Source organism: Dermochelys coriacea, chromosome 15 (assembly GCF_009764565.3).
Source record: "Dermochelys coriacea isolate rDerCor1 chromosome 15, rDerCor1.pri.v4, whole genome shotgun sequence".
Classification (NCBI taxonomy): domain Eukaryota; kingdom Metazoa; phylum Chordata; order Testudines; family Dermochelyidae; genus Dermochelys; species Dermochelys coriacea.
This window is the reverse complement of record NC_050082.1, coordinates 26,847,862-26,870,699: the sequence shown is the minus strand read 5'-3', so window position 1 is coordinate 26,870,699 and position 22,838 is coordinate 26,847,862. Positions and strand designations below refer to the sequence as shown.

Below are 22,838 nucleotides of genomic sequence, written 5' to 3'. Positions count from 1 at the left end.
GGCAGGCATCGGTAAACAAAGCACAAAAGAGAACTGTAATTTTGAGAGCTGTAAAATGACCGGCACATTGGTGGAAGCACCAATGTTCAGCAAAGCTTCCGACTCACTCTGAAAGGGGCAGAGTCAAGCCTTGCGCTGATGCAAAGGGGCCCCAGGCCAGATGTGAAGGGACCAACCCCACCACAGAAGATTGTGATGATTTTCTCAGGATCCTCCTCTTTCCGATGCTCCGCACATCGGAATGGCTTTACCTTTCCCATCGGAGACAGCTCAGATAATACAGGTTTCAGAGTAGCAGCCGTGTTAGTCTGTATTCGCAAAAAGAAAAGGAGTACTTGTGGCACCTTAGAGACTAACAAATTTATTAGAGCATAAGCTTTCGTGAGCTACAGCTCACTTCATCGGATGCATCCGATGAAGTGAGCTGTAGCTCACGAAAGCTTATGCTCTAATAAATTTGTTAGTCTCTAAGGTGCCACAAGTACTCCTTTTCTTTTTTCAGATAATACAGTATCACTCCCTCGCACTTCCCTGCCATCGTTCACCGGGGGATCTCAAGTCATCTTCCCGGCCAGTTGCCATTCTACGGGCTCCAAAAACAAGTGATTTGCCCCAGTCCCAAGTAAACAGCCCTGGAGTCCTGTTCTCCACACTTCTGCTCTAACACCTGGAACACACCATGGTTCACAGTCCACATCGAGCAACCGCCCCCCACCCTCCTTTTCTCTCCGTGCTGCAACTGGGAGGTTTGATGTAACTTTGGCACAATCTTAGACCTCTGTAACAACTAGCATCAATTCCAGTGGATTCTCCAGCTCTCTCTTCTGCAGGCTGCCAGCTGCTCGGCTGCCTGGACGGTCACTAAGCAGGAAAAAATGCCCATGGAATGTTAAACGCACAGTGCAGCAGGCCAAGACAGTCGTTCTGGTTTCATCTGTGCCTACTAGCCGTGGCCCCATTTGCAATGAGGAATTCTGCTCCTGGGTACCAGCACAGGGTAGCTCAGTCTGCACCCAGTTCCATCTGCTCGTCCGGTTCCCTGCAAAGAGGGGGCAGCGATAAGGGACCAAGCCCTTTGGATTGAGCCTTCTCATCACCCAGTCTTCAGGCCAGGGGCAAAGCAATGCATTTCCTTGTGGCAGCATACACTGTGGTGTGTTGAACAGCAGGCATGGGGCGGGGGGATTAAAGACAGGGCCCAATGCTCACACTGCATGGGATGTTTAGCCAGGTACATGGTCAGCCTGCTCAACTCTAGATCCAAACTTCACCGCTGGGGGTTCTCCCTGGAACAGGCCTGATCCAGAAGCCCAAGACTGAAAACCAACCCTCCCCATACTCTGGCGAAGGCTGGTTTGGATCCATATCCAGACTGGAACACCCCAGCTCCGGCTCCAGTTTCTAGCCCAGCACCTATTCACACCGGACTGCAAAGGGCTCTCCCACTGGCACCAGAAAAGCGGGGCTCACAAGAACTAACTGCCCAGCTCAGGGAAAGACCAAGCCCTTCAACCCAGGAAAAAGAAGCCAAAAAACCACTTGAGATGAAGACAGTGGAAGCCCGGATGCTGTAGGAGCATTCCTGTGGCTCTCAGCAGTCCGTGTGCCTGAGCCATGGTAACTTAGCTCTGAGGTAGCACTTTACACATCCCAGCACCTTCCCACCAGCTGGGGGGCACGTAACTGTGATGACTGTTTTCTGTGCATCGTGCTGTTAAATTTCTGAGGGAATCTGTCCATCTACAAGGCAGCTGCCATTTAACCAGGCACAGTGGGTGCAGCATGCTGCAGGGAGTTGCACACACTGTGCTCGCTCCTGGAGAATGGGTTCAGTTCCTTTTTGCTGTTTGCCTTATGCTAAAATCCAAGCCATTCTGAATGAAAGTCTGCAGCAGCTCTTTGTGCATAGAAAAAATGTAAGCCTTTTGCAAGCCTCCGTGTTGGCCAATGGAGCCCCACAACACTCTGTGAGGTAGAAAGAGAAGGGCTATTAGCACACTTGACAAGTGGGGAAACTGAGGCAAAGCGAGTTTAAGTAGAAGAAGGACTTTTACCACCCACTCAGTATTGCCAGCCTAACATGGGGGCTGGGGTTTGCCCTCCTATGAAGCAGCAGAAGCTGGGCTGGAAACTGGATACCAGGCTCACTGTTAGAGTGGGGTGAGAATGAGAAATGGTTTTCCTGTCCCATGGGAATTTGAGATTTTAAATTTTCCTGACCTGAATCAAGACAAAAAGTCGAAATCTCAAAAATGGCCATGGTCTCAAAATATGAAGGCCATTTCCGATCAGGTCAATCAAAGTGTTTTGATTCTATTTAGTCCCTTTGGACATTGCCTTAACCTTAAATTAACTTTCAAATTCTAAATGAAAAGTCATTTCCTGCCCAGTACTGTTACTAGATGAGATAGCACAGGGCTAGGAGTCAGGACTCCTGGGTTCTATTCCTGACTCTGCCACTGACTCACTGAGTGACCCTGGCCAAGTAGTCCCTGTCCCTTTCTCTGCCTCTGGTTCCCCATCTGTCACCTGAGGTTAATGACCCTGGCCTCAGAGAGTCACGTGGAGACTGAATTCATTAGGCTTTGTAAATTGCATCAAGATCCTCTGCTTGGAGCTGGGCAGAGGCTGCTACACTTGGGTGTTTCCAAGATGACTTGTCCATGTCAGGGCCTGGGACACTGTTTCAGAATTGAGGAGAGCAAAACCCAGCCGAACGGGAGAGGGGGTGCAGAATGGGGAGGGAACCAGCTACTCCCCAGCATCCACAGAGGCCCCTCCACAGGTGCCTGGGGATGCTTGGAGGCAGCAGGATGGGGCTGAGTCAGGAAAACAGACTCCGAGCCTCAGCAGAAGCCTGCCTGGGAGTTAACAAGCTGAGCACTTGTACCTGCTCGGAGGGAGTGGGGTGACTCGGTGCTGGGGTGGAGGGAGCTCATCTACGGAGGCAGCTGTGTTGTCACTGGGCAAAGAGGAGACGAGAGATCCTCCACCGCTCCACCTTACACTGCCAGGAGCTGCAGGGCGGCTTGGCCCCTATTCCATAGGCTCTCTAGGCTGCAATCCTTAGAAACCCTCCCCACTCAATACACTCAGGGGAAGAACCTCTCCCCTCCTGCGGGCTGTATCATAGGCAGGGGGAGCAGGCCCATGGCGTGGGTAAAATGGCTGAGTGAGGCCCTGACTGCGGAATAGCTGGCAGGTTAACAAGCCCCGCCATGATCGAACCCTGAGCAAAGGCCGTTTCCCTGGGACACTGAGTCCCTGCTTGCCAGCAGCCCAGCCTCAGCACCAGCCTCCCCCAGGCCCGGGAACATGCCTGCCATTCACACGGAGCCTTGGCAGACAGCTCGCTGCACACAACAAACCAGTCTGCCTTCCAGGAAGTGCCTCCATGTTCAATGCGATGGAGCTCGCGTTATGTTTCACCAACAGAGGGCCCCCAAAGAGCAGGGATGGGATCAAGAATTTGCTTTTGCTGTTGAGCGTTTGCTGGGAATATAGATAGTCCTGCCCTTCTGCTATCACCACTGAGATTAATTCTAGCCCTGGGAATTTAACTGCTTCTTGAACACAAAGTGCAGAGGTGGGAGTGACAGCGTACCTAGCTCAGATCCTTTAGTGTGTTATGAGCACAGGAGAATTACCCTGTCCTGTGCCCAGGTCTACAGTAGCCAGAACCCGTCTCTGTCTCTCCTCTCTCTTTTTACACTAAAATCCTGACAATAAACAACCTGAAGATTCTGAACTCCAACCTACTTTTCTCGGGAGAAGTCTGCTCTTGGCCCGAAGCTTTGAGTTGGGTGCATATGTACTAACAAGGAAAAGAGACAGAATCCAGCACCACTTTAGGAACTATTCTCCCTCCTTGAGCCAGGATGTGTCTTCATGTGATTTCTATACTGTTGTTATTTGAAACGGTTGGGCTATGAACTGGTTTTTATTAATCTATTCCTGCTGGAGTCATCAAACACACAAACTAACTCCAAAAAGGAAAACATCAGTTCAGAATCCTCAGAGGGCCAAGGTCATTTTAAAGAGAGGTTCGGGACATAGCAAACCGGCGAATGTTACATTTTAAATAATTCACTTCCTTGCGTAAAGTTTCTGCACCCTGTGTTCTGACTCTTGACCTTCGCTGGCACCCCGGCCCCGGCCTACGCTGTAAATGCGTTCCTATTGACACGGAGGGGTTATTTCCCCTGTACACTAGCTGATCAGACAAGACAAGAATGTCAGTTTCTAACACCTAATGGGCAAAGTGAAATCACCACATATATGCCATGCATGCACCTGTTGGTTAGCTCTAGTGGGAAATGGTAACATAATGCTGCCCTCTCCTGGGCTTCAGGGGTAATACAGCCCAAAGGCTGGTGCTGGGGCTTCCTGCTGAAGCTTAAAGAAAAGGAGTACCGGTGGCACCTTAGAGACTAACAAATTTATTAGAGCATAAGCTTTCGTGAGCTACAGCTCCGGTACTCCTTTTCTTTTTGCGAATACAGACTAACACGGCTGCTACTCTGAAACCTGCTGAAGCTTAGAGACCCCAGGGTTCCAAAAGCGAGACAGGTTCCATGTGGCATTTTCCTACAGGTCATTCACACCCTAGATGCGTGCTCGGAGGGGCCACAGCCTGGAAGCCTTTCCCCAAACCTCTGAAATTGCAGGGGTTTGGATGAAAGGGTACTCACAGCCGAACTCCCCCAAAAAGAAAATGCATCCGATGAAGTGAGCTGTAGTTCACGAAGGCTTATGCTCTAATAAATTTGTTAGTCTCTAAGGTGCCACAAGTACTCCTTTTCTTTTTGCGAATACAGACTAACACGGCTGCTACTCTGAACTCCCCCAGCCTCACCCGAAAAGTTAGATATTTGTAAACTCGAAACCTGGCTGATGAGATTTTTGCATCGATGGAGATTCAAGCAACCCTAGAAACTTGCCCAGAGTCCACCGATCTCAACCCAGGCGGTACTGGCAAGGCCAAGAACCACACCAGTTCCTCCAGCAACTGCAGAGCTCACCAGAAGTCACTTCACAAAGAGGGGAATTTAGGGAGGCAGAGAGAACGGCAAGCTGGATAGTCGTTGGGACTGTGCGAAATGCCATTGACTCCACAGAGATGGTGGAAAATGCACTTGCCAGTACTAGCGAGGAGCTGAAAATGGTTCACTGTGTTTTTCATAGGCCTTCTCTTCAGGCACCAGGGGAGTGCTCTGGCACACATTGGTAGGACATATGCACCGCTCTTCGGGAGGGGAGAGGTGGTTCTAGGAAGGGACTCTGCAGGGACGCAGAGAGAAATAGGAGCTTTAGGGCTGCTACTTTTCCGCTTTTTCTGAATCGGCTCCTTGTTGAGTGTCAGAGGAATCTGACTCTCTGCAATTCACTGTGAGAAGACACGGGTGGGTCAGTGTGTTCAGATCCTCAGGTCAGGCTCTGCTGCCCAGGACATGGGCTGATTCTGGCAAAAAGTGAAACCGAAACTTTAGCAGCCGCAAGTCCTCGGTTGGACATGGCATCGCCCCTTGAACAGCACAACAATCCCTCTCACCACATGGGGGTATTAGTTCAGTACCAAGACAAAGAGAAGATCTCCACCTACTGGATCCCCAGTACCACTTCTGGAAGCACATTAGCTTTCCCCTGTTGGTCTCCCAATCCTACTTAGCTTATAAAATCTCACAGATCACATCCAGAAGATGAAGGATGGTCCAGTCATTAAGGTTTGGGATTTGAAAAACCCAGGTTCAGTTCCCATCTCTGCCACAGACTTCCTGTGTGATCATGGGCAAGACACTTAATAACTCTCTGCCTCAGTTTCCCCATCTATAAAATGGGGATAATAGCATTGCCCTACCTCACAGAGGTGTTGTGAGGATAAATATGTTAAAGGCTGTGAGAGGTTCAACTACTACTGTAATGGTGAGCCTGACACATTTGCATGTGGGTGAGTCACATAGAAGCAGATGAACTGTCCTTTAAACTGCAAGATTCTTCACAAGTGGCTTTGTTTGGAATGAGTGTATCTACAACAGCTGGCAAGAGTTTGTTCTTTTATAAATTCTCATCATTATCATAGCAGAGGTTGGGGGCGCAGGTCTGGGACCTGCGATAGTGCAGTTTCCTGATAGTTTTGCTTTAATGAAGGCCCTGAATTTGCCCTGCTCCTCTATGACTTGTACTATGCCATCTGCAGACACTTTGTAGACTTTGCTCTTAAGTCTGATCTGTCTCCCTGTTTCTCTTTCATCCTCACAGTCACCCCAAAAAAACCCCAGGGCAAGTCGTTAAATCCTTACACATGATCAGACTTTGGTGGGAGTTCTGCCCAAGTAAGGGCTGAATATCAACTTCAGGACTTGGCTCAAACGCCCCTTTCAAGAGTTTATTCTTATACCATCTCTTTGTCTTACTTGTTTAGCCTCTTAGCTATTTAAATCTCTTTTCCAACGCCCTGGCTCAGGGCCAGAATAGCTCCCATGCTAGCACTCCTCTTCAGTTCACAAAGCCCCTATTCCCTGAAGGAAAGGGGACACTGTCCATTATGCTTTAGCCGTTTGACTTTTCTTGTGGAATGCAGTTCTGCCTTCTGGTTTTCTCCCGTTCACCATGGTGGGGGCCAGATTTCACCTGTACACACCCAGCTTCTTTCCCGGGTCTTGTCTGAGCCCTTCATTATGTTCGCCTCTGTCAGCTGACCCTATAACAAATGCCATCTTGGAATAAGTGGAATAGCATGCAAGGCCTTTAAAGCCCATGTGCATTGTAAGCTAGCTTGCAGAGGCAGGCAGGCAGAGGAAGGTGTCATTGAGAAGCGGCTGTCAGGGTATTAAAAATGATATTCAAAGCCTCTTGGCAAACTAGGACAATCTTGCAATCAAGAAGCTAGCTCATCTTACCACAGTCCTTGAACTCCAGGGAATCTGGTTTCCCAAGTGCTTATTAAACACTGTTCCCTTTTGTTTCCAAAAGCGTTGTAACCTTCTAGCTTCCCTGAGGGAGAAGTGTTCCCTAAGCCGTATGCTACTGAGAGAGAAGGCTACCATACCACCTATTGCCTGTGGAGATCTCGATGTAACTAGATGAGGTCTCCCATCAGGGTAGGTAATAAATAACGTCACTGAAGTCAGTGAACTTCAACTCCGTTAAGTCACCTGAAAGGTGCCCCCATTACATGGAATTACTGTTCTCATTAAGCAACAGTCATGGCTGATAAGAATCTTTAGGCTTAGATCAGTTCCCTAGCACATCCCACAATTTAAATGCAGCCCACCATAAAAAAGTGTCCAGCTCTCTCATCTTTCTCCCCAGAAGGTCTGATAGTGTCCTATACCGTGTGTCACTAATATATACTCAATGCAAGTTCTGAAACATAATTAGCTGGAAAGAACATTATTCGTTCCCTGGTATCACAGAGCATAGTCATCATGTTGTTAAAGATTTAAATACAGAAGCTTATCCCTTCCGCCCCACCCACTCCCTCCGTGTACCTGGCTGGAGTAGGGCATGTGTCAGGAAATGTACAGGAAAGTTGTCACAGTGGGACACCTAGTGACACCTCATTTTAACATAAAGAAAAGGAGTACTTGTGGCACCTTAGAGACTAACGAATTTATTAGAGCATAAGCTTTCGTGAGCTACAGCTCACTTCATTGGATGCAAAAAGTGAGCTGTAGCTCACGAAAGCTTATGCTCTAATAAATTTGTTAGTCTCTAAGGTGCCACAAGTACTCCTTTTCTTTTTGCGAATACAGACTAACACGGCTGCTACTCTGAAACCTCTCATTTTAACATGACATTCAAACAGCATTTTAATCTTGAATTACACACTAGCCACCAAAACAGCCATTTCTTGCACAATAGAAACAATTCAACTCTTCTCTGACTGCAAAATTCTTCTCTCTCATCTCGCTTCCTCTCTGGGCTGCCAAAACCTTGTCACACCAAGAACAGCCTGGGCAGCTTGCCCAGAAACCCAGGGTGTCACCTACTTTTACACATAAACATTGATACATTATTTAATGAAAACGGAATGCCCATCATTGTGATAGCCGTGGTACTTGACAGAGGAAGAGAAATTGCTTGCTGGTCAGTTTCCCAAGCAATGAGACCTGCAATTGATCAACTTTGTCCTCACTCTGAAGTTGCAGGGGAAAGAACGGGTGGGCACAGCCTGCATTTTAGTACACTACAGGCCACATCTGGCCCTTGAGCTACACCCTGGAAGATCCCTGCCTTGACCCTGCATTTGCCAGCAGCGGAAAGGGAATTGCAACATTCTGCCGCCACAATTTACATTTGTAGCACAGCTAATTGGGAGGATGTGGATTTCAATGTACTATGCTATATTACAAAATACGTTTATTTTTAAAGGCAGGGACCTTGTTTTCAATGTCTGTGGAGTCCTAAATCCTGAGACACCTAGAAAATTCCCTGTTAAACGTTCATAAAATGAAGGAAAATAAGGAATTCCCCGCGCTCTGGGGAATATCTCAGAATGCAATAAAACCAGGTTTGCTAGATAGCTCTATATTCTTTCCTGTGGAAAACAACAAAATCAGAGACTTGTGATGATTGTCTGAATTGATCACTCAGGTTTGAGTTTCTTTGTATATGTGTGTGTGTGAGCACATGCATATATATGTGTGCAGGTATCTGGATAAAATAAGAACCAACTGGCACCCTGTCCAAACCCCGATTTTGGGGGTTGGGGAATCTTTAGTTAACTTGCTCTAGTTTGCACTCCCCAGTTTCAGATAGGGTGGGAAGCACACGCAGACCCAACAGGAGAGGCTGACCCCATGAAGCCCTGGAAACCCGCCAAGAACCTCTCTCTTGACACTGGTGCTCCTGTTCATTCAGAGACTTTTGAGTGATCTGAGAGCAACAACCAAACAGACCTGAACCTCCATGCCTTTGAGGCTGGCCAGACACTAGCTTGGGTGCTTCTCTCTCTGCGGCCCCGGGCTCTGCCTCGGCCCCTTTCTCACACTATAGCCGTATGTTCTACATGCACCTCACAAACAGCTTGGGTAAAATAGCCACCCAGCTCCGAACTCCCTCTCCATGGGGCCCAACGGGCCAAAGGCAGCGTTCCCTATTCAAGCAATTCCAGCCAGAGCTGGGCAAGCTCTGAGGTCCCAGCTGCAGCTGCCTAAATATGGCTGACTTTAGGCACTCCCAGGGAGGGTCTGGCCCACCCTGAGAAGCATGGCTGCCCATTTCTCCCGTCCTTCCCTCTTAACAACGTCTCCAACAAACTGAGGAGTGTTGAAAGCAACTTTGCCCGGGTGTCTCGCGTCCAGTGGATGGCAATGTGAAGAGGTCTGGCCTTTATATAGCTCCTAGGTCTTAGCACAAACAGGTTCAGCTGTAACAAGGCCATTTCCACAGGGTGGCAAAGGGGACACCGGAGTAGCAGCTGTTGTTTGCATCTTAGACCCTGGAAGACAAGAATCTGGCAGGGCAGCTAAGACAGCTGAGAGCCGGGAAGGGATCTGCAGGGCATTGTTTAACCAGGAGTGTCGGTCCAATTCCATTGGACAAGTATGTCTACATGTTAGACTTCAGGGTGTGTGTGTGTGGGGGGGGGGAATCAAATTAACAGGCTAAATATATGAAGAGGGAAAAAAAAGTTTACCAATGAGTTCAGCTTTGTGAGTTGATGGCTCCTTGGGTTAGTGAGACCCAGATGAGATGTAGCCTGTCCAGCTGGGAGGAGGATCCATCATCTCTCTCCTTCAGTAGCCTCTGCTACAGCTGTCTGTTCTTCCAGGACAAATCAACTGTAGCAGCAGTGGCTGCCTGGTGAAAGTGCAGCCACGTCTGGCGTGAAACAGAACAGCTATTCAACAGCCCAGTGCAACGCTAGCTGAAAATGAACGGAAGGCAGAGGGTTAACAAATGCACTGCAGTATACTGGAGTGAAAGCCATAGTAGGCATATGGCATAACTGGGTAGCAGGTGGGTGCCCATCAGTAAGGATCAGTAAGAGGGTATGGGCATGAGGGGGTGGCATTGTCCTATTCATGGCTTTGAGGGATAGTGCTGCACAGCCTCAGAAGGGCCACCCTGAGCTGTGTGGGGCCAGACCAACCCCCAGCAGCCCCAGGAGGGGGAGGCATGAGCTGCCGTCTCAGGATCTTATGCCAGGCACCTGTGCAGGGCTGAATCTGGCCCAGTGGCTCTTTGGATGTGGGGCTGCTTTGTGATGTCCCTTCACTGCAGCGGTGCCTGTTCATGGTTCTGCAGCCCAGCTAGCAACATAATCCCAGCTGCACTGGCTGGGCCAAGCTCCACCTTCACTGGCAGCCAAGCACTGACCTCAGCAGCTCCAAAATAGGACCATGAGATGGGGCCTATCGGGCCAGTGATCGCTGGGATTCTCCCGCTTTGCCCCCAGGGATCACTGGCCCGATAGGCCCCATCTCATGGTCCCCTTCCATCCTTCTCAGGTCCCCTTCCATCAGGGAGACTGGAGACAGCAGCTGCTGGAGACTTGGGTCCCTCATTACCACCAGGCAGATGGGTGGGGCAGGAGCTTCTCAGCCCCTCAACAAGGATCCAGTTGCAAAGGCACCTACCCCACCACCCCAAACAAAGGGTTCTGACCCACCCAGCCCTGCTGGTACCATGCAAAGGGCTACATCAGCCCTGGCATGGTGGCAGCTCACACCACCTGGGCCATAGGGGCCTTTGGGTAGACGTGGATAGGTTTGTGTGATTGCTATGTTGTGACAGCTGCCACATTCCATCCCAGAGGAGGCTGCATTTGTGTGGTGGGTGCTGCAAATCCCAATATCTGTGTGGTTGGTGAAGCACTCTGGGATCTCCCAGGGTGGAAGGTGCTATCTCAGAGGCAGATCTGGGTGATAGATAGATGTATCTCACTGTACATGGAAGTCACCCCTAGCTCTATAATGAGGCAAAACAAAACCCTCCATCTGAACACCTCTGGACGGGGAGAGGGGGATGAAGTTCAAATCCTGGTTCAGATCTGACATTCACTGCACAGAACTTCCTTGGTCTGTGGGCCAGATCTTCAGCTGCTGTAAATCAGTGCAGCTCCAAGAGCTGGCTCTGTATGTCTGTATAGACGGACATCCCTAACTACCAGGATATATCATTTCTAGCATGCTTGTCTTGCCCCCACCAATACATTGACAAATGCAGGTGTCACTCATTCTGCACAAGCTGTGCAGCACGACTTGTGTCAACATCTTCAGAGTGGCAGTCACACAGCCTGCTGGCATTTCTCTAACCTTGAAAACCTGTGTCTCACATGTCACAGTGACAACAAGCTGTTATTCAAGATGAGAAGCGAGACAAAGACAGAGAGACAACAGAGCTGGGGGTGGCGGAGGTGGCGGCTAACTTACCTATTACAGCCAAAAGTGGGCATGCGTTTATTTTTAAACTGCCCTGAGCTGTATTTATTGTTTCAGCGCAGAGCGGCCTGGGGGATTGTCTTTTGAATTCCTCTTGCAGGAACATCAGGGGACGTGCAAAGCAACTCCGGGGATGGTGAGTAACGAGAGTGGGCAGCTGCGGGAATGACAGTGAGATGAGCTTGTCAGCAGTAGGATTCTTTACTAGAAGCATCTTTAGCGATCAGTAAGAGAGAGAGAGAGAGACGCTTTAGTGCCCTAATGGCACACACATGCCTTATAGCTCCTGAAACAAGGTAAGCAGTCTAGGGGTATTTAATACACTGGTGGAATACAAATAGCAACAGATAAGTGGGTTTTTTCTTCTAGGTTAACTGCTGCCCTGTCTTCAAATCAAGAACTAAACAGAGCTTGCAAAATGGGACTGAGCACATTTTAAGGTCAAATTGGAATTCTTTCCCTTCATCCATGCGCCTTCTAGGAAGTACATCTCTATCCCTCGAACTGGCACATTTAAATCTTGTTATTACTATTTGTATTTTGTAGTACCTAGGAATACCAGACACGGACACTCTCAATGGGGTCACTTACAAATCTGTGATTTTTATTTAAAAGAAAAAGATCACAGCAGATCACGTGTGCAGCTAAGGTAGAAAGTACCAAAAGTTCTCAAGAAGGTAGAAACTTTAACACATGTTGAAACATTTCCTGTTTAAACCACAAGAATCACAATCAACTCAATTCTGGGTTTCATCTTCTTTGATGTAGGAAAGGGCAGATTTTAGAGCGTTTTAATGCGTAGCCATTGCAGTAACATCATTCTTAACAAAAAGTGCAAAACCGTGATAAAGCTCATAATAGTGACAGCCATTGCATGAAATCTCCGAGACGTGCTTAACTATCTTTTCCACTCCTGAATGTCTATTGTTACAAGGGGAGATTTCTTTGCTTTTATTTCTCAGCCAAATGTCATTTGAACCACAGCAGATGTCACACTGTAGTGTGGCTCGTCATTTTTCATGTCGCTTCCCCACTAATCAATTTGGTGAAATGCATCAGGAGCCCAAGAAACTGAGCTCTACCCTACCTTGTGAGAAGAAATACTATTGCTACAGAACAACATGTACTTTACCCCACACTTCTGAGCTGAAAAACAGCGGATCATTTCAAGAACTAAAGTGCACCAGCATGCAGCAGTCCCTCGCTATTCATAAAGATTTAGGAATAAGTTCAGGGTAGTTTAAATTTATTCCACATTGAAAAATACAGTGAGTTAATGATAGCATGTTTGAATTTCCCAAGGCACCCAAGAAAGCTAAGAAGAGATCAGAGGGAGCTAATTCCAACGTCTTCTCTATGTTCGAACAAACACAGATCCAAGAATTCAAAGAGGTAAGTGGCCTTTGTTGCAATGACCATGAAGGGTAAAGCCAAGAACCACTTATATGGTGGTATCGTCAAACTTTTCCTAAATGTTTTTAGGTTTGGTGATGTTGGATTTGGAACAAGAGTCCTAGAAGCGCATTTAAAAGACAACTGCTTTACTGGGGGGAAAAAACAAATGCAATTTAACTACATAATCAAATATGGGGTCTTCTCTCAACTTCATGGCACTGCACCCCCAGCAAAAGAGTGAGTGACAAGACACTCAGCCAATGGCACACAAGACAGCAGCCCCGTATAATCTGAGCAAATTCTCATTGGCTGAGCTGTGACCATGAGGCAGGGCATTATTACCGAGAACTGGTTAACCCTTTCATGGGTGTCACATGGTTACACATTTTCAGGTCTTCAAAGTTACCCACAGAGAGTCTTTGGACAGGGTGATAACATGGGGCCTTCTCTAGCCGAGTGTATCCATGTTCCTCCGAGTATGATAACTGAGGACAAGGCAGTGGCCAAAACTGAACTCCTGCATCCTGGGGACCATGGGAGCCAGCTGGAGCAGGAGACCTCATGCAAGTGAACTCCCCAACCCCGTGCTCCACAACGCCTTCTCCTGACTGAGTCCTTCCCCCCCGCCCCACTCCCTGGGCTTGTAAACACTGTCATAGTTACTCTAACCCTTGGCTGCAGAGTGGTTACTGGTTAGACAACTCCAGGCCTACTGATGAGCTTGACAAAACTAGAGAATAACTACCATGTGGGAGAGAACATCTGTCACACCCGCTTTCCCCCCGCACACGACTCCTACAGAAGGAATTCTCCTACCTCTAGTGATACCTTAGGGAGAATCTCCCACCCTGTGGGTCCTGCTCTCTGACTGAGCTTTTGGACAGGGACATCTGCTCTCTTCTAACTAATTGGCTGCAATGTCCATCAATCAGCGAGGCCCATCCCCTGCTAGCATTCTCAGTGCATCTTCTAATGTCATTCTCACAAGCACCGGGGCTCCCAGGACATTACCAATTGGTCACATGGGGTGAGGAGGTTGGGTGGAGACACCTGCTCTGGAAGGGTTGCAGTCTTGGGCAGCTGAGTAATGCCTCAGCCCGCATCACGCAGCCACTCCCAGAGGGGATCGGGCAGCAGCCTCCAGCCCTGCAGCACCAGGGAGCCTAACAAATGCTGCTGTACTGCTGAACAACAGGGGCTCTTTGGGCCCAATCCTGAACGCTGCTGGAAGCCCTCGCCTCCACTCCCACTGACATAAATCACTGTGAGAGGAAGGTGCAAGTACAGCTGTGAACAAAGACAGTTATGTCCCTTGACACACCACTAGCCAGGCTGAAATGTCATGGCTAAACAGAGGGAGCGATATTACACTCTCGGGGAGCTGTGGGTTATTGTTCTGCATGCTGTCATTCCCCTTTCTTCCCTTTCCAGGCCTTCACCATAATGGATCAGAACCGGGACGGCTTTATTGACAAGGCAGATCTGAGAGATACGTTTGCTGCAGTGGGTAAGCCTGCATCTTAGAACACCCCTCCTTCCCCCCACAAAAGGCTTTGATCGTGTTAGACTAATTATTAGATGAGAAATCAATGACTCTGCTTTCCATTTCATTCAATCCCTGGTTAATTGGATCTTCCATTTCCTCTGCTCAAAACTACGGGACCCAAAAACATTTCTATTACAAAGAGCAGAATATTTTACTTTCTGAACATTTTTGGTCAGTGTGGATCATTTTTGAGGCTGATGTTGTTAAATAATTTAGGCCCTGGCTAGAGAAAATGGTTATTAAATTAATTATGACTCAATTCCGCTAGCCTTACTCCTGCTGAGTAATACCTTATTCTATGAGTAGTCTTGCTGGATTATGTAATTTATGGGGCTTATGTACATCCTTGGAGAAACATAAGGCCCGGTTATCACCTCACTTAGAAGGGTGCAAATCAGGTGTGACTGCATTGTAATCCAAAGAGGATCAGGCCCTGTTTTTGTAGCTCTATGGATGATAATAGGCAGACGTTTGGTTCTGTTCATTTTACTGACAAAATGGAGGTGGGAACTAATCAACAAGTACCATGGTGCAATTCTGTGATGTTCCCTAGACTCATAGAAATCAGAGTTGGAGATACCTCAGTTAGTGCAGAATTCTTCCCTATGATACACTTTCTAGTGCTTTGTCTGGTCCAGTTCTCTTTCTCTCCAAGGATGGAGCTTCTACCACTTCCCTGGGGAGACTATTCCCATGGTAAAAAATGCACCTTTTCTATGTCTTTTAACTCATCCATAGGGTCATTTGTGTATAAAATGGGCTCATGTACCTGAAGATCTGCATAAAGTTTAATCCACGTCCCAGGTGATTTGTCTTTTTGTTTCTTGCCTAGGTCGTTTGAATGTAAAAAACGAAGAACTCGATGAAATGATAAAGGAGGCTCCTGGAGCAATTAACTTTACTGTATTCCTGAGCATGTTTGGAGAGAAGCTCAAGGGTAAGATAAGGCATGGGGATGAAATGAGTGGAAGGATGGTCCGGTGGCTGTTACAGCGCTTGGGGGGGGAGGGGAAGAGATCTAGGCTGTATACCTGGCTGTGCCACAGACTCCCTGTGTGACTTGGCAAGTCACTTAACCTTTCTGTGCCGCAGTGGCCCATCTGCAAAACAGGGATAATGACCCTGCCCTACCGCACAAGGGGAGCTAAGACTTATCGCTTTGAGATCCTCAAAACGAAGATGCTAGGAAAAGGCAATGTATATTAAAACATAAAGTAATTTTATTTGCAGTTTTTCCCCAAGGACTGATCCTGCACTCAATGGGCGCCTTTGCATGCACTTAAGGGGGCTTTGGCTCAGGACCTAGGAGTCAAATCACCCTCTTCCCCCCAGAAAAGTGCAGAAGGTGAAAACGTCCCAATGCCATTCCCTGGGGTTTCTCCTGCATCTTTCCCTCAGCATGGTGGGGCAGGAAATGGCAAAGACAGGGTGACGGGGTGTTGCCAGTCAAAGGCTCATACACAGGATAGCCCCAGAAACCGTGCATCTTGGTCTAATGCACACAGCAATTGCTCCTATTTGTTCTCAGCCTCCCTTGCACTCTTCTCAGTTCTGGCCCTAGCCTGCTGGGTGACCTTGAGCAAGTCGCTACTGCTCTGTGCCTCAGTTTCCCCAGCTACAAAACAGAGATAGCAATGCTTACATCATTGTGCAGCACCCTGAGGCCTCCAGATGAGACATGCTCTCTAACAGCTGCCCACACCCCTCAGAGGGTTTCGGTGCCACGGATTCCAGGTGTGCCGATGTAAACTATTGTGGCTCTTTGCTGCCTATGTCCTGACAGGTTTTCAGGAGAGGATGTTGCATAGAGCAGCAGCTTCTCTGCGACTCAGAGTCCCTCCTCTCAACAGTCATATCCCCTCACCCATTGTGCAACCCAAGCTATGTGACATTGGTGCAGAATTCCTTAAGCCTACAGAGCCCCCGGCTCCTAAGAGACTAGCATGCTATAAATACACTGGGTAGATTAGCTACATATTGGGGGCAGGGGCAACATGAATGTGCATCTGTTCCTCTCCATGCCATGGGATGCACATGGCCCCGACAGCAGGGGGTGGGTAGAGAGATGCCAGCTGGTGCTGTGCATGGTGGTGGTAGGGCAGGGCACGTCGATCTGCAGGCCCCTCCCTGCAGGGAATTAGCTTGCTTGACCACACAGCCCCTGTTTCCCGGGGGATGGCACAGGATCTGCGATTCCCTCTCCCTGAAGGGAATGCCACTCTCCAGCGCTGCCCGCAGCAGGGATAATCCCTGCTCCGTGCCAGCAGCGGTTGCATGTGCTCCCCATTGCAGGTGCCGATCCAGAGGAGACGATCCTGAACGCGTTCAAGGTGTTTGACCCGGAGGGCAAAGGCCTGAAATCTGCCTAGTAAGTGCAGAGCAGCAATTGGGGCGTGCATGGGGCAGGGGGAGCTGTTCTAGTTTTCTCACCGTCCCTCGCTCATTCTGACAACATGCTGTTTTATTTGCAGCATTAAAGAAATGCTGATGACGCAGGGAGAGAGGTTCTCCCAGGAAGAGGTACGCATAGGGCTCCTTTTCACTTCCATCCTTATACAGGGTGCACCATTCAGCAATGCCTAACACTGATCCGTTTACTGCGCATGCGTGGGCAGCAGGCTCAGGCTGTAACAGGTTGGCTTACCTTTCCAGGGTAGAGCACAAGTCCGTGCCTCAGTTTCCCTGTTGTGACAGTTGCCCCATTGGTCTGCCATCTCCCTTTTGTGGCGAGGTGATCTAGTGCTTTGGGCAGAGGGACAAAGCAAGAGCCCACCCTATGGGGCAATCACAAGAGTTCAAATGAAACAGTCCTTCCCCTGCCCTGGACTGAGCAGTGCGTCAGTGTTTCCCATAGAGAATTCTCCTCACCTCACGGGGATGATAGGGGAGCCCATGCCCGGCCTCTACACTGGGACCCAGCACTGGCACCTTGCTGCAATCCCAAGATCATCCTGTGGCACAATTCCCACTGCCACTTCCTACCACTACCCATACAAATTCTCTCTGGGGCTCACCAAAAACCCCTCTACAGCCCAATTCTTACTTCTCCTCAGGGTCCTCATACTGTTCACCGCAGCCCTCCTGGGCAGCCCCCCCAGCTCCCCTATTCCAGGTATTGCCGTGTCCCTGGCTGCTCCCACACTGTCCACAGACAGTCCTTTGATTGTCCAGACCTCACGTGATGTGGGAGCTGTGGGTACCGAGCCCAGGTCAGAGCCATGACATAGGGCTCCGGGGTGTTGGGGGTCCATCACATCAGGCCATTGCACAAAGTAACAACAACTAAATGAAGCAAATCAGTCTATTGCAACAGAGCCCATCTCCCACAGCCTGTCCCATCCTACATCCTGGGGTCCAATAGCACTGGGCTTTGGGGGGAAGCCTGGGAGCTAAATTTCACAGCTGGCCCCTTTTTCCATAACTAGTCAAACCCAAGCCCCTGGATACAAACACCCCCAAAAGGTGAGAATTCAAACCCGGCCGGGATCCACATGTCACCATCTCTGTGATGGCCGGGACCAAGCCATCTCTGAATTGTGCGGCGGTTGGAAGCAGTACCCAGGGCTGGGCGTGGACCCAACCACTCCACGATAGTGATGAGCGATGGAATCCCATCACAGCATCACACAGCACCGCGCATCGCAGTATAGGAGTGCACTGGCAAGCGCCTTCAGTGGAGCTGGGGGTCAGGGCACAGGATTAGTGTAGATCAATGGCCTTGCAGTTAGAGGTGCGCTAGAGACTTTCCTTTACCTCCCATATTTCCATTGCTCGGCTAACAAGCTAGCGAAATACAGGCAGACAGCCGCAAATGGCAGTCTCCAACTCCCATCCTCCATTGACGCCAAGGGCAGAACTTCCTGTGATTTCAAACAGCTCCCAGCCCCCTCCTTCACATCTGCTCACCTGAATACCCAACCAATCTGTTTAACCCTTTCCCATCTGGGCCCATTTGCATTGCAGGTCGACCAGATGTTTGCAGCTTTCCCCCCAGACATCACTGGAAATTTAGACTACAAAAACCTCGTCCACATCATCACACATGGAGAAGAGAAGGATTAAGAGCCGGGGTTGTGCTAGTTCCTCAGGCACAGTAATGGGGATGGTACCTTGTAACGCTTGCCTCTCCCTATGGTTCTAGCTGGGTTTGGCCTGACTGTTTTCAGTGCAATCGTTTGTACTTGGTCCCATTCTTGTCTGTTTTTCTCTGCAGGAAAATCTTACTGTAACTGGGGAAATGCATACCTGAACTGTGTCCAAATTAAATTATACATTTTGCAGGAGGAAATCCAGCTGCCTATGTCAAGAGTGAAAAGGGTCTGTAAAATAAATGCTCTGTCTGGGACAAACACAACCCTGCAGAGCTCTGAGGAAAAGTGGGATGTGTGTGTGTGTGTGTGAGAGTGAGAGAGAGAGAGTGTGAGATCTCCCCAGCTGTGGGCTGAGTCACACAAGACTCAGTGAGCCACAGATAGACAAGGTCACCACCGAAAAATCCCTGCGACTGAATTTCTGACAACAAGACTCGGTTACAGGGAAGGTGGCGAAGGCTGGTCCGAGGTGGGTTGTGCAGTTTGCAAACATCAAACAGCAGAAGCCCAGCAGGGAGGAAATGGGATCATTCTGTGTGGCTCGCTGTCAAACTGCCACTAATCTAATGATGCACGGTACATCGCTGGCATTAGTCAACTTCTCTTACCGGGCAGCATGCGCAGACCACTAAAGCTTCTCTTTGTCTCTTTGTGATGGGTATCATGCAAGGTATGAGGTGCTTAAAAGACAAAATAACTAAGACTCGATTGTGCGTTTGATGGCAATACAGGGCTACCCTGCCTCCTTTTCCAACAGCTACGACTATAGCTGTATGACAAAGTTGATGCCTTGAGAGCACAAAGACATGCAGCTATTTTATCCTCTCAAACCCACTGGTGCAGGCTCCCTTCATTCACACCCCTCTGGGAAACCCCCTGCTTCTGCAAAGAGCACAACACTGCTGTCCCACGTGGCTACAAAACCATCACCATCCGAAGTGAGAAATCTTTCCAAGCTACCGTCACCTCTCTAGATCTCCCAGGCATCTTGTCAGAGTCTCATCTGTCCTTGGAACAGGAACTGTGAGTGAGATGTTCAAAAGCATCTAAGAGGCTTAGGAGCTCAAGTCCCCATCCCATGACATTCAATGGCACCACTGTGTTCCTCAGTCACTTAGGTGCTTTTGCAAATCCCACATGATTTGGGATTTCTTCATGCACAGTGCCGGGCATCCCACTCGCAACCAGGGATTCCGATCTCGCTTTCCCCACAGTAAATTTGGAGCCATGCCCCTGAAGTCAGTGGATTTATGCCGCAGCCAACTCAGATCAGGATTTGGCTGAAAAACTTTTATCCTGTCTGCCTTTGGAGTCCAGCTGGAATCTTGAGCAAAACTTTAGGTCCATTTATTATAGCATTTACTTTATCCTGCCTGCTGGCTTCTCTGATTCCAGGGGGAGGCAAACTGTGATTATCATCTGACGAAGAGGGTATTCACCCACGAAAGCTTATGCTCCAATACGTCTGTTAGTCTATAAGGTGCCACAGGACTCTTTGCCACTTTTACAGATCCAGACTAACACGGCTACCCCTCTGATACTTGATCATCATGTGCTTTCCATTTGAGCAACTATGGCTGAAGGGTATTGCAGAAAGGGAAATCTCCTGACTCTCTGCGCTAAGTGATCAATGTTTGTTTCCGACTGGAAGATCAGGCAGTAGCTAGCAGTCAAGCTGTTTGCTTCCACTTTTGAGCTTTTCTACAGCAATAATAAGACCGCATAGTTCTTATACAGAGCTTTTCATGAGTAGATCTCAAAGCACTTTACAAAGGAGGTCAGTATCTGTATCCCGATCTAACAGATGGGGAAACCGAGGCACAGAGACGTGGACGTGAGTTGCCTAAGATCATCCAGCAGGCCAGTGGCCGAGTTAGGATTAGAGCCCAGCTGTCCAGAGTCCCACTCAAATGCTTGATCCACTAGACAAGAGTGTCTCTCCTGCTTTCTAGTTTCCCCGCTTATGTCTAGTTCTCTGGGATTCTCGACAGTGTTTGTCTACAGACAGAATATTTGTTAATTAAAAAAAAAACACAGATGTTAAAAATCATGGACCAGATCCAAGCTGGGGTAAATCAGCTCTATTGAATTCAATGGCACTCTACTGATTTACACCAGCCGAGGAGCCAGCTCCACGTACTAAGAAGTGAGAGGCAGCCACGGTTCAACAGAAGAATCATCTTAGGTCTGAAACACCTGGAAGTGCAACATCAACTCAGGCCTCCATTCTTTGGTTTAATCTGTGGGGACTTTAAACAGGGGCCTGCCTGCTCTGTGCAGATGTTGAAGAGCCCATGGCAATTTGCACAGGCAGACAAGATGGAGAAGTGAGGTCATGCCCACCTGTGGCCATTAAATGCCGACGTACTTAGTGCACCAGCATTTTGCAACACAGAGGACGTTAGTCCCAGTGCCGTGGCCAAACTGTTGTGAATGATTGTTAGACAACTGCTGCCCTCCTTTCCACCCCAGAAATGGTTGCATTTCATCATATGTGATGCCTGCCTATAATCTGTAGAGCTTTGTTTTAAGTTGGTAAAAGGCTTTGGGATCCTGCCGGATGGCAAAGGCTATTGTAAATACAAGACAATACTAGCGTTCCTGAGACGTAAGGTTAGCTTTGTTTAAATTAAGCACAGAATCAGATTTTGATTTCAAGTGAATTAAGAACCTATTATTTATACCCAGTGTATTTACTTTTCCCAGTCTATAAAATTATCCCTCTCTTCTTCTCCTCTTTGTCCAGTGAGATCCTACTGGACTCATCCTTCTCCAAGTTCCCAATAATCAGGCTGCGCAAACTGCCATGGTCCAAAGGCCAATCAACTGTTTCAAAAGAAATTGGGATTATTAGGGTGAAAAATCTCTCCAGAGCTTCAGTTAAAGTCCTAACTTGTCACTGCGCTTGCTGCAAACCCACACTTTCTGATAACTGTATCAGAAGGCTGCTAATCTCATTAATACTATGCAAATCCAGGGCCCATGGAGTTTCACCCACTCACATTAGTGTTAAATATGGCCGCAGCTCTGCTATTGCATTTCATTCCCATGGCCATCTGAGTATAAGGGTTCTAAGTCCCCAGACTGTCAGAAATTTGCCCATGCCAATAAAACAGTGAACCAAATCCTGGGTAGGCAATGAGCGCATACATCTCCCATCGACTCCAGCAGGAACTGCAGGCACTAGGGAACTCCCAGCATTTGGCCCCATCTTAGAAACTATGGGGCCTGATTCTGTGACTCCATTCCTCCACTAGAGGCAGGGGTGGAGGTGACTTTTAGCCACCTTTGCTTCCCTATATTTTGGGACTATAAAGGATCCCGTTTCGTCCCTGGTTTAATTTAGAGCAGCCTCAGGGCTGTTCTTATGCTTCACTTCCCCTGGCCACTATGAGCCCTGGGAAACAGAGAGCAGCCATAGTGCAGTGCACTCCAGCCATCCCATCACAGGAGCTGGGAGCAGGGCTGGTGCAGAGCCCTGATGCCCACCAGGGCAGCCCCCTCCACCAGGGATATCATCATAGCATCCTTTCCACCAGCTTTAAGGCTTCTTTATGTCAGGGCAATGTAGAAGGGCCTTGGCATAGTTGAGAACCAGGCCCAGCTAGATCTTTTAGAACAGGCTCCCAAGGGAAGTCGTGAAAGCCCCATCACTGAAGCCATTTCAAGCCAGGCTGGATGGAGCACTAGCCAAGATGTGAACGTATTGGCAAGTGGGTGGGAGGAGACAGTTATAATCCCGGGAGCCTTTTCCACCTCTGACTGCTACGATCCTGCCATTTGATTCACATTCCCCATTTTGTTCCTTTTGCAGTCTCCTTGCTTCTGCCCCAGCCAGGCCTCTATGGTTCTGTTCCCATGTGTGATAGGTAGCGTCTGGGAGAGAAGATGTGAGTACTTACCATCCTCTACGTTCTCTACTACATGCTCTATGGTAGGGGAAGATGTGGGTAATTTCACTGAATCTGTACTTTTAAGGAGTCTGGTGCCACCCAAAAATGGATTCAATAAAGGGAGCGAATCCTGCTCTCCCTCGACCTCCTTATAGCGCAGGAAAGATTCAATGAGCAGGAGATCGTTGGTTTTCTTTTCTATGATACCTGTGGGGGACAAGTTAAAACTGATGATCCCCCCCAGATTAGGGTTGCCAACTTTCTAATCACACAAAAACGAAGACAGCCTGCCTTAGCCCCGGGCCCCCTTTGTGCCACCGACTGGACTTTTAACGGCCCGGTCAGCAATGCCAACCGGAGCTGCCAGGTTTCTTTTTGACTGGGCGTTCCAGTCAAAAATTAGACACTTGGCAACCCTACTCCAGACCCAGGCAAAAGATACTGTTCATTCTGAGCCCACTTCTGGCAAAAGCCCCACTGGGAGGCAGGAACCTGGGGTCTATTTCAAGCTCTTGTGTGACATAGG

General features: G+C 48.7%; 2 protein-coding genes across 4 annotated transcripts in view; one reads left to right on the top strand and one right to left on the bottom strand.

The window, feature by feature from the left end:
• The first annotated feature begins 11,304 nt into the window (after positions 1-11,304).
• On the top strand, positions 11,305-18,613 carry MYL2 (myosin light chain 2). Of its 2 annotated transcripts, none has more exons than XM_038373492.2 (7): positions 11,305-11,523; positions 12,690-12,779; positions 14,214-14,289; positions 15,161-15,265; positions 16,621-16,696; positions 16,800-16,848; positions 18,292-18,613. In XM_038373492.2, the coding sequence occupies exons 1-7, from the start codon at positions 11,521-11,523 to the stop codon at positions 18,388-18,390; spliced, it is 498 nt and encodes a 165-aa protein (XP_038229420.1). In that variant the 5' UTR covers positions 11,305-11,520; the 3' UTR covers positions 18,391-18,613. The 2 variants fall into 2 exon arrangements, with proteins under 2 accessions (XP_038229420.1, XP_043353827.1); XM_043497892.1 differs by lacking the exon at positions 11,305-11,523 and adding an exon at positions 11,572-11,683 and having other exon boundaries at positions 18,292-18,603.
• Positions 18,614-21,065: 2,452 nt separating this feature from the next.
• Positions 21,066-22,838, bottom strand: part of CCDC63 (coiled-coil domain containing 63) — a 32,469-nt gene continuing 30,696 nt past the window's right edge. For both annotated transcript variants that reach the window (XM_038373614.2, XM_043498362.1), the window contains 2 exons: positions 22,322-22,519; positions 21,066-21,245 (listed from right to left, as the gene is read on the bottom strand). In XM_038373614.2, coding sequence (XP_038229542.1) covers positions 21,127-21,245; positions 22,322-22,519 — 317 coding nt within the window. In that variant the 3' untranslated portion in view covers positions 21,066-21,126. The remainder of the gene's footprint in view (positions 21,246-22,321; positions 22,520-22,838) is intronic.

Excerpts from the sequence above, each read along its gene's own strand:
- MYL2 (XM_038373492.2), top strand. Across the intron at positions 14,290-15,160 it reads AGATACGTTTGCTGCAGTGG|GTCGTTTGAATGTAAAAAAC; the intron begins GTAAGCCTGCAT and ends TTTCTTGCCTAG. Across the intron at positions 16,697-16,799 it reads AAAGGCCTGAAATCTGCCTA|CATTAAAGAAATGCTGATGA; the intron begins GTAAGTGCAGAG and ends TTTTATTTGCAG.